The sequence below is a fragment of the Brachyhypopomus gauderio genome, chromosome 1 (assembly GCF_052324685.1).
Source record: "Brachyhypopomus gauderio isolate BG-103 chromosome 1, BGAUD_0.2, whole genome shotgun sequence".
Lineage (NCBI taxonomy): Eukaryota > Metazoa > Chordata > Actinopteri > Gymnotiformes > Hypopomidae > Brachyhypopomus > Brachyhypopomus gauderio.
Window position 1 is genome coordinate 15,220,942 of NC_135211.1, and position 15,872 is coordinate 15,236,813.

A 15,872-nucleotide genomic window follows, 5' to 3' on the forward strand; every position below is an offset into this window, starting at 1 on the left:
GGTCATCCTCCATCTGTCTCCGTCTACCTGGTCTGCCTCCATCTGTCTCCGTCTCCCTGATCTTCCTCCATCTGTCTCCCTCTCCCTGGTCATCCTCTAACTGTCTCCCTCTCCCTGGTCATCCTCTAACTGTCTCCCTCTTCCTGGTCTTCCTCCATCTGTCTCCCTCTCCCTGGTCTTCCTCTAACTGTCTCCCTCTCTGGATCACTTGCCTTGCTTTACAAACAGGTTGAAGAAGTCCAAGGTAGGTATGTAAACCTGGAAAATGGTCCGAAATAAATGCTGGTACATTAAAGTTAAATTACAACGATGCTGTTTATTAGAGATGGCGGCCTCGCAGGTCTGAGCCAGAACGGCTGTAAAACGACCAGCGAGGGGAGGAAGCAGCTGGAGGAGTGAGTGAGGTTGACGAGGTTGATGCTTACACTGCAGCTGCCTGAGCTACAGCACAAGGCCGCTAATACACTGCGGGCATGTTTCTCTTTTGTAAGGAAAAATAAAACCCCTTAGACTGTGTAAGGGCTGCTTTGCAGTGCCCTTCAAGCACGCTGGGTTGTGGAGTTCAGAATCACCTGAACTCTACACCTTTCACCCCCTGGAATATGCCGTGCGTAACCCCATGGGTTAGAGCTCTTACTGCCCAACAGGTACCAATGGTAAGACAATAATGGCAACCCAGAGAGAAACATAAGGAAACGTGAAGAAGCATAATTTGTTATGCTTCTTATTATTCCAGATTCTACACTGACAATGTACTGATTTGTATGTTGTTGTTTAAAAAAATGTCTGATTAGCTTTTGTGCAGCCGCCACACAAGGGTATGATTCTGGGTTGGCTTCCTGTGTATTCGGTCTTGCCCAGGGCAGGATGAGGGTGCACTGGTCTCAGAGGTGCTGTGCGCTGCTGGGACCCATATCTTGATTAGGAATCCATTCTTTAACTCCAGCCGTGCGGCCCCATGCGGTCGGCGTGGAAACGGGCCACAACAGGGCTGAACAAACTTCCTACGACAGCTAATGAGCCGCATAACCCCCCCCCCCCCCCCCCCCCCCCCCCCCCAAAAGGAAGAGGGAGAAAAAAAAACAGACAAAAACAGAGCAGAGCCAGTGAAGGGAGCCTCTGCCATCTTGGATTTTAGGGCCAGTTCTGAAAGTCTATATGTGCACAAGGGCCTCTGGTCTCATATTACCCCCCCACTACCGATGTACGCACACACACACACACACACACACACACACACACACACACACACACACACACACACACACGCACACACACACACACACACAGACGCACACACACGGACATGCACACGCACACACAGACATGCACACGCACACACGGACATGCACACGCACACAGAAAAATGGGCTGCTGAAAGGGGCCTCCCCATCCCCCGCTCGGGAGCTGTGACCCCTGTCCTTTCTCTCTGTCCTGTCTCTCTGTCCTTTCTCTCTGTCCTGTCTCTCTATCCTTTCTCTCTGTCCTGTCTCTCTGTCCTTTCTCTCTGTCCTGTCTCTCTATCCTTTCTCTCTGTCCTGTCTCTCTGTCCTTTCTCTCTGTCCTGTCTCTCTGTCCTGTCTCTCTATCCTTTTCTTCATCCACAGGTCTGCGATTTCCCTTCGAGCTGTTTTCAATGGAGCGTGTAGCACCAGTCCTCTTTTTCTCCCCTATCCCCCCAGCCTCCACCCCACCCCCCCGCCCCCCACCTCCCCCACCACCTCCTGCCTCCCACCTCTCTCTCTTGGTGGTGTTCCTGGGCCCCTATTTGTGCAGCACCCCGGTGGTCTACTGGATACATTATGTATCACTGACAGGCCTCCCCCACTCCCTCACACACACACACACACACACACACACACACACACACACACACACACACACACACACACACACATATCCATGCCCGCAGCCCCCGGCCCAGCTGCTATCGCTCTTACTCTGTTGTTGGCTGAGGTGCCTAGGGGCAGGATGAGAGGGATGTGTGCGTCTAGATTGTGTACACGCGTGTGTGTGTGTGTGTGTGTGTGTGTGTGTGTGTGTGTGTGTGTGTGTGTGTGTGTGTGTGTGTGTGTGTGTGTGTGTGTGTGTATGCGTGTGCATGCACGTGTGTGTGGGTCTGTGAATGTGATTGTGGGGCCTCTAAAGCAGTTTTCCTCATCAGGGGCTTGGGGCCACTGCAGAGTCACAGCAGAGAGGGACAGACGACCAAGCAGGCAGGGGTTGCTCCTGGATTCCACTATGCAGCACCACCTCCATCCCCTCCATCCCCTCCACCCAACTCCATATTCGCCAGCCTGAGACATTACCCTGTTGTCATCAGATCCACAATGTCTGTACCACTAATGGCTCTGTGACACTCCACCATAGGTCCACCGACAAGGTCAGTTAAGCACAAAACCTGATTGCCAGTAACAATCATGACTAATAATCACGGCCAAACAAACTCCACACAATTTGTTTTCCATTTTTAAGCGTCTATCAGCGCAGAATGCCACGTCCAGCATGACCCGATGTGCACGTGTCACACACTGAAGCGCGCTGATTACGCCCACTCGTCAGTCGCTGCCCGAAGGCACACGCGGCCGTGGAGACCTAACCACACCAACCGACCGTACGTGACGGAGATAGAGCCGTTGCGAAACCGTTGTGAGCTGTCGAATTTCATCAGAGGAAGAATTATTGCCTGTCTGAAGGAGGAAAGAAAAGAAAAAAAAAAAAAACAACACAACAACAAAACGGCTAGACAGAATAAAAACTGCCACGTCCTTATGAAGAAAGCAGCGTTGAAAGCCCGAGGACACGCAACAGACACGCCAGCACGGCGCTGGCACTGTGGCCAGGTCTTCCGAGTCCTCCGTTCAAAATGAGCTGCCCTCTTGCCAAAAGGCCTTAAACGCATAACAAACAACATCCTGTATTAGTGGAGCAAATCCCAACAGCTGTACGGCAGTGTGTGTCTGAACGATGCCTCTGGGCGTCTCAGGGTGGCTTGGGGCTCCACACATAATGATAGTGTGGCAAGGGCCTTATCTGTAAATGACTACCTTTGTGGAATAAACAGGGACCACCCGGAGCGCTACAGACGGGCCGTGTCCGAGTGCAAAGAACACACAGCCGAAGCACACACACAGACGGAAAGACAATCCGTCTGTTCGCCCAAGGATGCGTCAAGTCTCGACAGAGCCCTCACGCACTCCTGCAGGTTTTCCCGCTTGACAGAAAGAGGGAGAGCAAGAAAGAAAGGAAGAAAGAGAAGCGGAAAAGAGGCATTTGGCTAAAGTAGCTACTGTAAAAATCAAATCCTCCGTTTAAAACCACTAAACTGCCATTTCCCCTGCCAACCTCAAGAAGCATTCTAGTCAATGAGCTACACGGTTATGCTGTTTACAACAGTCCCGCTCAGTGGTTCCTGCTCCACACTGCTGCCTGAACTGTTACCAGTGCCATCCTGAATACCGTCCCGCCCGTCCTCCCGCGTCCTGACCCGCCCGCTGTCCAGGCTGCCGTCGGCCTGGCCGTGACTCTCCTGAGGCTAGCCCCAGACGCTCCGCCTCTGCGTATAGCCCCCCCCCCGCGGACCAGCCCCGCCGGGTCCCTTCGAACCGCGTGCTCCGTCCCAGCTCTAGCGGCCCGGGCGCTCCAGGTCTGTTCCGGGGACGTACTACGTGCACGGGCTCGCCCCCGTTCTGCTGTTGGCTCTGCGCCCGAAACGCGAAGACAGGCAGGCGGGGTGTTTCCGTGCTGCTGCCAATGGCTGACAGCTCGCTGGAGGAGTCGAGCCGGGCACTGACAGGTGTGTGCAGAGGAAAAAGCAGGTACAATGAAGCTGGAGTTGGTGTGCTTCAAAGCAGGACCTGCCACCAGGAATCAGGAGCCCGTTCGCCCCGGGGCCATGGGCCTACCCCAAGGCAGCATTATTGTCACCACACAACACACAGTACGGCTGGCTAACCCAAAACACTGCAACAGCCAGGACCTGTCACTAAGAAACCATGATGTCACCCCCCTCAACCACCATCATGTTCCACCCCTTCGCCTCTAGCTCACTGAAGAAAAGATCAAGTCGTTCTACTTTACTCCACACCATTTAGAAAAGCTGAAGAGAAGAACAACTGGATGTGGAGAACCTGTCAGGACAAAGACATCCTTGCAAACAGTCAAAGTCTGTCTTCCCTGAGGCCAGAGACTTTCATGCAGTAAAAATTTCCGCATGGCCGGGATGACCATGAGATCTGGAACTCTCCTTGACTAAACAAATCCAAACAGACATGGAAGATCCCATGATGCTTCACAGCAGGGGGGACAAATTCGCTATTCAGAGGCAAAAGTCAGAACGGTCCTGTCGGCCCCGCAGAGGTAATGGATGGGCCCGGTGCGAGGAAGAGCTGGGGCTTCCACGTCTTCTCCAGCTGCTGCGCTTATAAACCAGGAGGTGTCTAAACCTCAAACTCTACCTGGCCCTCTGGCAATAAAACCCCAGCCATGGGTCAAAGGTATCTGAGCACAGACGCCTACATATTTGCTTGCTTTTTTCCCCTTTGGGGGGGAGGGGGAGGGGGAAATGGCCACAGACGCATGTATAAACAGTGGCAGCTTTATACGCCCAGAGAGAACCAGAGGCCAAGGAGAGCGAAGAGGACCAGGTACCTCAGTGGTGTGGCAGGGTAAGCTCACAAACACACCCAGGCAGAGTGAGTGTGCCCCGTCTATAAGGGGGGAGGGAGGGTGAGAGAGAGAGAGAGGGGGGGGGGGGGGGTAGCTGATGTTAAACAAAAGCTTACATTGCAAAGAGAGTGATGGAAAAGACAGAAGTACCAAGATATTTAGAATGTAGAGAAGAAAACAGAAAGGGAGAAAGAAAGAATGAGAGAGAGAGAGATAGAGAGAGAGAGAGTGCTAGCTAAGCCTCTGATGGAGAGAAGGAAAGCAGAGGTGAGCAGGGAATACCTACTGAATAGAGGGAATACCTACTGAAGAGAACTCCTCAGACAGAGAGTGGAGCCCCTCAGACAGAGCTCTACTGCAAACTGAGGGACTTGGAAGGAGTGCATGAGTGAGTGAGTTAGAGAGAGAGAGAGAGAGAGAGAGAGAGAAATAGAGAGATGGCTAGGTGCTTTCACCTTTGCTTCCCAAGAACAAAAGTGTCATTGAAAGTATGGTGACCGAGGGAAGACCGAGTAAAATGAGAAAGAGAGTGAGTGAGTGAGTGAGTGGGGGCAAGAACAAGAGAGAGAGAGAGAGAGGGAGGGAGGAAGAAAAGGAGAATGCACCACAGCAAAGTGGTTAGATTTACTGGTCCGAGGAGGCACTTCAGTCCCACACATGCATGAAGACACACACGCGCGCACACACACATGCAGCCAGACACACACACATTCTCACAAGATACACACACAGCCACACACTGCCAGAGTTCAGGCTGCAGAGATACTGTATCTTAATGGAGATTACGTACAAGGCCAGACACACCGCCACCTGACACAAGTGTCATAAACACACACAGACACACACACAGACACACACACAGACACACACAGACGCTGTGCAGGTGGGCCTGCAGAGAACCCCCCCCCCCCTTCTCCCCATGTCTGCCTACTCTTTCTCCAGGCACATTTCTGCTAAAACATACATCCAGAAAGCTAGCTGAGCTCCAAGCCCCTTAAGAGAGAAGTGCAAAAGAAATGGTTGATTCTGTCTTAGCTTAAAAGATCACAACTTTAGAATAAGTGTTACAAAAAATACAAAATGATAAATATTTCACCTCTTCCAAAACAGAGGCTTGGGATTGTATCTTTGATAAAAAAAATCTAATGAGAATGCGCATGGTTAAAATAACATATAAATCAAACAGGTTTAGCAGGTTTACTATAAAGTAGCATAAAACCATTATTAGTCAAAATGATGTGTGTCTACCTGGCACTCGCGCGCACACACACACACACACACACACACACACACACACACACACACACACACACACACACACAGAGGTTCTGGCGCAGTGCTTGCTCCAGCGTTTAAAAGACAGGTTCTTGACGCTGGGTCATGAACACCAATCACTGACATGTGTTACATGGGGAATTAACATGCCTATAAAAAGCCAGCCATGGGCAAAGCAGCCGGGTGACGGGGCTGTGACCCGCCTGCCTTCAGCCCAGCCTGGGAGTCTTTGGGGCACGCAGAACCAAACAGGTACATGATACACAGCTGCCTGCAGAAGAAATCCTGTTTTCTTCTTGTCCTGCAGCCTGTCTGTGTTATTCGTTTCAAACACATTGCTGTTGCGTCACACTTGATTTCATTCTCTCCACTGCCCCTTCCTCATACCACTGCCAAACAAGAAACTCCACCATCATCCCAGTGAGAAAGACACCCATCAGTAAAGGGTCCTCAGGTGCTCTGCCGCTACAAGCTAAGCTAAGCTTGCTTCCCCTTCCTAGCGCTAACCTTCTGAGGACAACCCAGTGCTAGTCGGTCTGAGCGTGTGCGAGCGACCCCGCTGGCCTCTGCGTGTCTCTCCCCCAGGAGAGGTAAGCCGGCTCGGACGGACAGACGGTGGGAAGGGAACCCAAACAAAGCCCCGCCCGCTGGCAAACCCTTTCACATTCCAGCAGGACCAGGCAGGCTTGCCACCTTCCTGTCAGTGTGTGTATGCAGAGACCTGTCTGTGGCTGGCTGCACCTATTTACATGTACGTGCGTGTGTGCGCAAGTCTGTGTGTGTGTGTGTCGGGGAGTGTGTGTGTCTTGCAGCTTTTTCTGTTCGTCCCACTGTTTATTATTCTGTACAGCTCATCTCCTGTCCTGTGTTCTCCTGGTCTCTCTAGGCCTTCCCCTCTCCCCCGTCCATCTCTCTGACCATGGGCTGTCTCGTGGCTGGAAAAGAGGACATGATGGGACACAGACTTCTTCTAATGCACCGGCTGGTTCTTCTCACCACGCCACCAGGAAGCTTACACTCAACAACCTCATTAACTGCCATGGCAACACGGCTGGGACACAACAACACTATTTACAATTGATCAGTGCTAAATAATCATATAACCCTCCCTCTACTTCTGTATGTCCCAGAACTCTCTCTCTCTCTCTCTCTCTCTCTCTCTCTCTCTCTCAAGAGTAGAATAAGGGGGAAGAAAAGCTAACTCGAGTGTCCTGTCCTACAGTTGCTCAAAGCGTCTAATTTAAAGGGAAACAGTTCATTTTACGGGCTCAAAATGCACTTACATTCCTATTACGTTGAAATTTTTCATGTATTTGTTCCATGCACAATTTAAGTTGTATATTGTACCCTTCACTCAGATAAATGCCTTCATTGAAACAATATTCTTAATGAATGCTGATAAAACGTTTTCGACCTGACGCCCGTTGCAGTCCACCTCAAAATGCCACCCTGAATGAGCAGGTTAGGGTCGTCTGGAGGGAGATCAGGAATGAGGAGGGATGAAGGCCTCACCAGTGACTGGAGGCCAGTGTGGGCCCTGAGGTGAGTGAGCCAAACTGGAAAACCATGAACTGAGAAACTGTTTATTTAACTATGCTCTCAATATAATGCGCCTTTCAGTTCAGTTTAAATAAATTCAACACTCACTCTCTCTTTCTCTCTCTCACTCACACACGCAGACATACAAACATGATGTGAAGGGTCTTGGGAGCGGATTTGGGTTAAATAGGCAGGACCATGGGTTTCGTGACAGGACCATGATGTGATAACAACTTCATGACTGGAGGTCACCAGGGGTCACCCCTGGTGGGTAGACAGGAAATGCCAGACAAGTGGCACCATGCATGACCACACACACATACACACACACACACACACACACACACACGTATGCTTGTGCAGGAAGGGAAGAGATGCCACATTAAACACTGCCTTACTAAAAGTTCGGAAGTGAAGACCACCACCACCACCACCCAAAAACAAGGCCTTCCACTGTATACACACATACACACACACACACACACACACACACACACACACACACACACACACAGGATTGGGATTCAAATCCACATCCTCAGGGACTGTTTGGACCGTGTCCCCAGCAAGCAACGCCACTAAGCACTAATCAGTGATCACTCAACCGTGCTAGCTAAAAAGACATTTCCGCCTCCGATGACTGTCATTTTGCCCTTTAATGAAGCGCTGCATTTACTGTCTGAGGGAGGTGGGAGCTGCCCGTATGCCCAACCGCACGCACCCCTGGCCGCACGCACCCCTGCCCAACGCCACACTACCCCATTGGCTCCACCCAGCGGCTCACCCGCACATCCACTTAACCACCGCACACATGCCCAACCACCTGCTCCGTGTCCCCAACATCTTCCATTATTCTCAAACTCCTTGCAAAAAATAATAAATAAATAAATAATAACAAAAAACACAACAAACTTCTGTCCTTTAGGTAAAGAGGGAAGCTGCATGACAATGACAGAAACTCAGGCAGCCACAATGACCCCAACTCAGCAGGAAAAACCCAGGAGGACAATAGCGCCCCCACTGGAAGTTTTTTTAGGCAAAGCAAGGAAAAAAGTATTAACTTAAAATTCTACGGATGTCAGTGGGCGCAGAGATGAGTCGTTATGGTTGATATGACTCTGGTTGCTATGCGTCTTAAACAAGTGGACAATAATCCTGCAGATTGCTTGATCGTTATCAGCACTGGGTTGGACGTTTACTTTTACATCGCTACAATAATATCCTTGTGCAACCGTGTTTGTAGAGGGACTTCAATCACTCCATGCAGTTGACCCAAATGAGCTTAAGGTTAGCAGGTAAAGCTAAAGGTTAGCAGTTGGCCAGTTAACTACCAGTAAGAATTTCAAAAGATTACGCTTATCATGTAGACGGTCTAAATAACACCAGTGTGCCAGGTTTGGAGGGCTGTTATCAGACTTGCTAAGAGAAAAACAAATGTTGTAAAATACAAAAACGACTCTTGAAATATGTCATACAATGAGATAAGTACATATTAAAGAAAGCATGAGAGATTATATATACTTATATATAAAGATTTGAAATTCTGCTGCGTCATTTCTCTGTTCACAATGCATTGTTCATATTTGAAATTCTTTCTGTACAATCATATCTTTCAAACACAACCACATTTTCTCTGTTTTTCCTCCAATTGTCCAAAAAGTTACAATACAGTTTATTAAATTACCTGTTTTACCTGTTTTGTAAATAAAATCTACATTACACTGGCAGTGCTGCTGATGTCAAAGGGGATCATGACCAAGGAAGAAGTAAAGCACTTCTGTAAATTCAACAAAATACTTTTTTATCTTTTTTCACTGGAAGAATGTGCCTGTCACTTTAAGCTGTTGGGGGATGTATGGGGAAAACATTAGATCATTTAAAAACATGGCACTCAAGACACTAACAAAATGCAAAAAAAAAGAAAAGAAATGAGGAAACACAGAAGAATGTGAAACACAGAGAATAGAGCACGAATGTGAAACACGCAGAATGGTGCACAAATGTGAAACGTGGAGAATAGTGCACGATTGTGAAACATGGAGAATAGTACATGAATGTAAAACACAGTTGGTGTGACTCAAATGAGACTAGCAATCATTTTCCATAATCAGCCGATGTAAACTCAATTGTTTTACAGTGTGAAAATAAATTCAAGGTCAACACTTCAAACATAATTACCTGGCAACAATGCTTAAGGTATGTATGTGTGTAAATCATCTTATGTGTGTGTTGAAATTCACCTTAACTCTTTATACTGTCAGCAGGAGGGAACACAAAAAACAAGGCTTGGTGTGAGGGAAAATGTGCCTGGGAGTGAGAGGAGTGACCAGGAGTGAGAGAGGGGTAGCCAGGAGTGAGATGGGGTGACCAGGTGTGAGAGAGGAGTGACCAGGAGTGAGAGAAGGACATGTAGGGGAGCACACTAGTTGCAAAACCACTAAACTTTCAGTAGCAAGAAAATGTTCTCTGTAGTCACAAAGTTCTAAAAGCCTGGGATAAAAATCTAGAATGTTCTAAAACGCATCATCTGGAATGCAGCATCTATTAGAGACGTGGTCCGGATGGGCCATAACTCTTCAGATTGGGAAGATATGCTGCACAGTTACCACTCCAAGCCCCATTTCCAGTTCAACATTTCCTTCAAGGGATCAATAGAGCATAACCATAACCATAACCGTTCCTAACTCCGCTCTGCTGTAACTATAACTATAACTGCAGACTCTTCTTAACACACGCCAATGACTTACAGTCCTGTTCCAATCCCAGCTGGTGGCAGTAACGAAAGTCGAGACAGTGCTGGCACTTTTCCGGTTCCGGTTCCCCGCACAAGCACCCTTTTGTCCAATAGTTCATGGAGCATGCGGGACGGCCGGGGGTGAGGCGGGGGGGGGTGGGCCAAGGCCGGTTCCGTCTGGCCGCCCTGGGGGGAGTAGATGGCGGGGCCACTCCACCCACGCCTCCAGGGCAGACCAGCACCTCCGCTTGGGTAAAGGGGACACAAAGGTGCATTCCTGACTCTCGATGAGGAGACGCTCAACTGAACCTGAGACAAGGGTCTGCTAATGGCGCATGGACAGACTGCTGAGGGGGTTGTCCCTGCTGTGTGTGCATTCACACACACACACACACATACACTAATTTACACAGGCAGGCAGTCTATGTTGGATGGGAGAGAAAAGATGGAACAGGTTCTAATTAGTTTTCTAATTAGTAAGAGAAAAGCATAATTCGTGTGTGTGTGTGTGTGTGTGTGTGTGTGTGTGTGTGTGTGTGTGTGTGTGTGTGTGTGTGTGTGTGTGTGTATTTCTAACCATACTTAATACCACTAATCTTCTTGGAAAACTGCAACTCTGTGCAACTCTGTTAATGATACAAAATCTAGACAATCGCCAATACAACAGCATATACAAAGCGAACCTTGTGTGAGCTGTGAGGGGCAGGTCTCACCGGCATTATAAAATACGTTAGTAGCTATTTTGATTGGGCGTTCCATTCAGCCGCGTAGTAAAGTCAAGGTCAAGGTGAAGGCGCGCTTCCCGCCATGCCTCCTGCCTCGCCAGATTGCTCCTTTAAGGCGGCGCTGTGCTGCCTCGCCCGTCCAGTGGAACATTAACCCGGGCCGTTGCGCAACCTGCTGGCCCATGCCAACTTTATTAAGCACACAAGCCTCAGACCTGCTATCTACACCAGGAGAAGCAATGATCAACCAGAACCTTCCACGCTCAGGCCAGGTCCCACACACACACACACACACACACACACACACCCTCCCTTTGCCTTTTTTGCGTGCATGCCATTGCCTAACACTCACTCCTGGTCCCTCTCCTCCTCTCTGCTCACTCCTCCACTTCTCTCTCCGCACATTCTCTCGTTTGTCGGGCAGGAACAGCCAGACGTTTGCCGGTAGTGGCTGGTGACCTGGCGGGGATGGAGGGGGTCGGCAGAGAGCTGCCCTGCCATCATCAATTACATAAATAAATACCAGCAGAGCAATAAGGCGTGTGGAGCCGGGAGGGAGGGAGGGATTAGGGGGGAGGGGTGGGTTGTCGCGGTGCCAACGTGGTCCTCAGCCCGTCACACGTCTGCCCTTCATGCCGTGACTGGCACTCGCTAACGAGCGGACGGCCTGCCAGGCTGCTTCTGTAATGCTCGCGAGGTTTTTGGCCAGACCTCTGCTTCCTAGTGCTACGCTACTACGGCCATACGTGGGGGGCGGGGCCTACAGGGCCCTTTATTTGTTGCTGTTGTAGCTGTTGTTTTTCTTCTTGTTGTCAGAAACGTTCTGAAGGAGGAGGAGATACTAGCCAAGCATGTTTTATCAGTCAAAAAGCAATATACTTGTCCATATGGTGGCAGCCAACATGCTGTATCCTGTCTGCTGAGGAAGGAATCTGTACTTTAGTAAAGTCACTAACTGAACATATGATTTTGGCTCCAGTTTCAAAAAACAAAGTATATCTACAGAATTTATAAGCATAGCGCACTGCATTGTGTTTAGCATCCAAGACCTTCACGAGGTGCTACAGCACACTTTCAAACCTTCTGGAAGGGTCTGGAAGATCATAAAAGACAAAAAAAAACTTTGTTTTAAGTTGCTGCCACAATACAACACTGTGTCCTTTCAGCCCTGGGTGGGAGAAACATGGGTGGCATGAACTGACAGTAGGAACCATGTCTCATTCAATACCACTCAACGCTGAACACAGTTCAGCAGTTCTGGCTTTAAACTTAGGCTTTTGATTACAGAAAAAACAATGCAGACTGTTCTTTACCTGTGAGTTCCTTATGACCAGGTCTATGTGCCTAAAGGGTTAGACCTAACCCCAATCATACTTCATAATAAACATTAAGGCAACGCAACCATTAGTCATACGTAGTCATCACTACAGGTTTTAAAGAAGCACCAAGAAGCAAATAATGGCCAAACCTGCCATATTCATCTGAGCCACTACATCACTGAGCAGGTAATGTACGAGTGAGTTATCAGGATGCACCACAGCACAACTTTAGCACATCACGCATCTAAGATGGCCACCGTCATGGTGAGCGTTAACCCTCGGGCATTATTTCTGGCCTTTTATCACTGGACCAAGCTTGGCCTTGGCTTACATGCCATTGCTTGGCAAACCACTTTCCAGATGGCTACCAGGCTGCTTTCGAGGTTACCCGGTGTGGCGGGAAAGAGGAGGGTGGCGACGGTAGAGGACAGGTCTCTGATCAGTGATCGGTGTGCTGACGTGGGCCGGAGGTGAGCGTCAAGCGGTGCACGCCCAGCTGGACGCAGAGCAGAACCTCATGGCTGGTGGCAACGCTCCACTGAGACACGTGCATGAGTGCGGGCGGAATCGGCCATTGGCTGTAACGTTTGATAGGTCATACTGCTGTCTTTCAGATGGCTTAATGGTATTCTAACTCATCTTTAAAAACAGGGGGGTCGGGAACCAGGAGCATTGTGAAACGTGTCAAAGTTTAATTAATAAAGGTCTTACTACAGATATGAAAGTACAGTTTATAATGTAAGTTATGAAGTCCCACAATATGCAGTACTAACTGATATGCAGTACTAACAGACATTTTATAACATAAGAATAACCTAGCCGAACACCAATCATTTCAACATCTGTACAGGTGTGTGCAATTATGAAATGAAATAAACTGGGAAAAGTATACTGAAATCAAAGTCAGAGGCACATGAAACTCTTTTAACGTAAAAGTTCAGAAGTTCGTCAGCCTGTCTGAGAGGTGTTTAATAATATAGTATTGAAAGAGTATTGCATTCTACACGATACCCCTCTTGGCACTGTTCTGCTGAGGGAAGGGGCTGCTAAGATGGTTACTGGCCCGAAAACTCACTTGTTCTAGTTCTGTCCCATGCAAACAATAGTCATGTCACAAAATATGACACGCCATGCACTGGACACTGGCCGGGCAACTGGGGAAAGGACTTTCAATTAAAGTACTTGGTTTTGAAAGTCGCATGAAGAAAGAAAGAAACAAAGAAAGAATTAAGCGTGAGCACCTTTAAAACCACGTAAATAAAAACTTCGAAACTACGTCTTTCTGGTCTTGGTGACAAGCAGCCTACCCGATACCTTCGCATGACCTATATACATAATGGAAAGATTTCTGAAATGCTTCTGCGATTGAAATGTGTCATGTTTGCTACATACAGAGGGATTATGTAGCTAAACGCATGACTCGGTTGTTTTCAAAGAGCCCCTCTGACTCTGCTACCAGTTCCCACAGTCTTTCTGCTAGTGTGTAAAACTTTACCTTTCCTCCTCTTCCCATCATCCAGGCTGTGAAACCACTCTGATGTACCACTGCACATGCAACGAGACTCTGGCTTTAAACTTCGTTCTTGTTAATAAGAGATATATACGATTACTTACAGATAATACGTGAATGCGCTCAATCCCGTCGGAACGGCGCTCAGTCCCTTCCCGGAGCAATCCACACCTCTGTCTTCGTCGCAGCGGCACAGGGGCGAGCACGCACCCGGACTGGACTGTCCTTGTCCGGCAGCACCATGTCGTAATATGCACAATCCCAGCACACAAAATCGGATGACCAGCAAGAGCATGGTCGTCTTTTTCAAGGAGATCCGAATACCACCCTGATGCATCTGCCTCCAGATCGTGTAAAAGTAGATTCTTCACCTCGACACGGAGGCGATCTCGGTGCCTTGGGTGACTTTACCGACTTGATCAAGTAGACTGTTTTGATCGGAAGAAGCCGATCTATTGGCTAGTTAACGGGCAAGCGTCGGGCTACAAAACGTCTCTTTGTTTATCGGTGCCCCCAAAAGATATGCATGTTCTACCTAATACTCAAGCAGCGCCGTTGGAACGAGTGCGCGTACCTACAAGATAAGTAAGCAGGGCCAGGCAGCGTTCATACCGCACCGAGTGTGTTTGCCTAGCACCCCCAGGCAACACCAAAACAAATAAACACCTTTCGTCCCCCCCCACCCACCCCCCCCCGTTTTGTTTCTCCCCTAAAACACAACTCCAGCTCGTGCCGTTATTCTTGAATGTTCGCCGAAGGTCAGAATAATAAAACAACAACGACCTCGGTATTTTCGCCGTCTTTGCCCAGGTTAGTTTCGTGTAAGGCGAACACGGGCAGCTCTCCGCCGTTTGTCTCGTATCCTCCCCTGGCTCCGCCACCGCGCGCGACTCCAGCCCGTTCGTTCCCTCGCTGCAAACCACTGCAGGACGGCCAGTGAAGCAAGCTGCTGAATATGCTAATAGCAACCTACATATGAATGGCTTGTCAACCTTGTACATCGTTCTAGACGAATGAAGTTTATCAGCTATCAGTGTCTATAATTACTATAGCTCTACTCTGCCTATCCTGTATAGTTACCTATTAAGCATGAGTTTCACCATTGTTTTCATGCAATACAAACCTAGGCAAATTTAAACAGTTATATAAGTACTTCTTATATAGAAATACATAGAGAAGTACTCCATTAAGCGTACTGTATCTGTATATGTATCTGAAGCTTTGTTTAGGTAGGTCATTGTTTATGGGCTGTTGCCTTCATTTAAAATAATGTGACATGATTAAATTTTATATGTGGTAACTAACAGAAAATGCTTTTGATATGCTTTCAATTAAGGTCCCCAGTTTTGTTTTTGCTATCTTTGTAAAAGTTCATAAACCATGAAGTAGGTTTTACAAATATGTGAATAATCACATATACCCCCCCCCCCCCCCCCACTCCTCCAGGGATTAAGTTTGACTTGCAAGCGGACATGCCACAGAGAGAGAGAGAGAGAGAGAGAGAGAGAGAGAGAGAGAGAGAGAGAGAGAGAGAGAGAGAGAGAGAGAGAGATTAATGTTTGGCCAGCTAGGCTCTTAGCTGTAAAATCTTCCATATATGTCACCTCAGTAGAGCACACTGCTCTGCTGGTGTTGGGTTTATCTGAACTTACTAATGTTTGCTGTTTGAGGCACAGTGGTCTAGACTTCACAGCTCCACCTTATCTTCCACTATTACACACTGTGCCTCTATTATCATATTGCATTGACTATGCTATTTTGCAGTGCATTTTAATGCCAGGTCTTACCATACACAAGCACTTTAAGTGGCCTTATGTGACTGGATGAGTGAAGCATTGACATTGCTTTTGAGATTCGTTCAAAGAGGAGGTTAATCTTTCCAGAAGGTTCCCCAATAGCAGTTATATAAAAATTATTTGCTCAGATTGGTAGACTTCATGGTGCCACTCCAATTTCCTCCAAACCTTTCATCACATTATTTAATTTATGGTCCACATAATGATATGTGATGCACTCAGTTAAGATATTAAAACAGACATGTGTTACTCGTCAGCTCCAACAGCAATGACAGCACTGCTGCTTTTTACCATTAAGCTGAACCA

At 48.2% G+C, this 15,872-nt stretch overlaps 1 protein-coding gene across 1 annotated transcript in view; it reads right to left on the reverse strand.

The window, feature by feature from the left end:
- Nucleotides 1–14,770, reverse strand: part of lgr4 (leucine-rich repeat containing G protein-coupled receptor 4) — a 39,851-nt gene extending 25,081 nt beyond the window's left edge. The window contains exon 1 of the mRNA XM_076998760.1: nt 13,875–14,770. Within this exon, the coding sequence (XP_076854875.1) occupies nt 13,875–14,107 (233 nt within the window). The 5' untranslated portion in view covers nt 14,108–14,770. The remainder of the gene's footprint in view (nt 1–13,874) is intronic.
- Nucleotides 14,771–15,872: the final 1,102 nt, after the last annotated feature.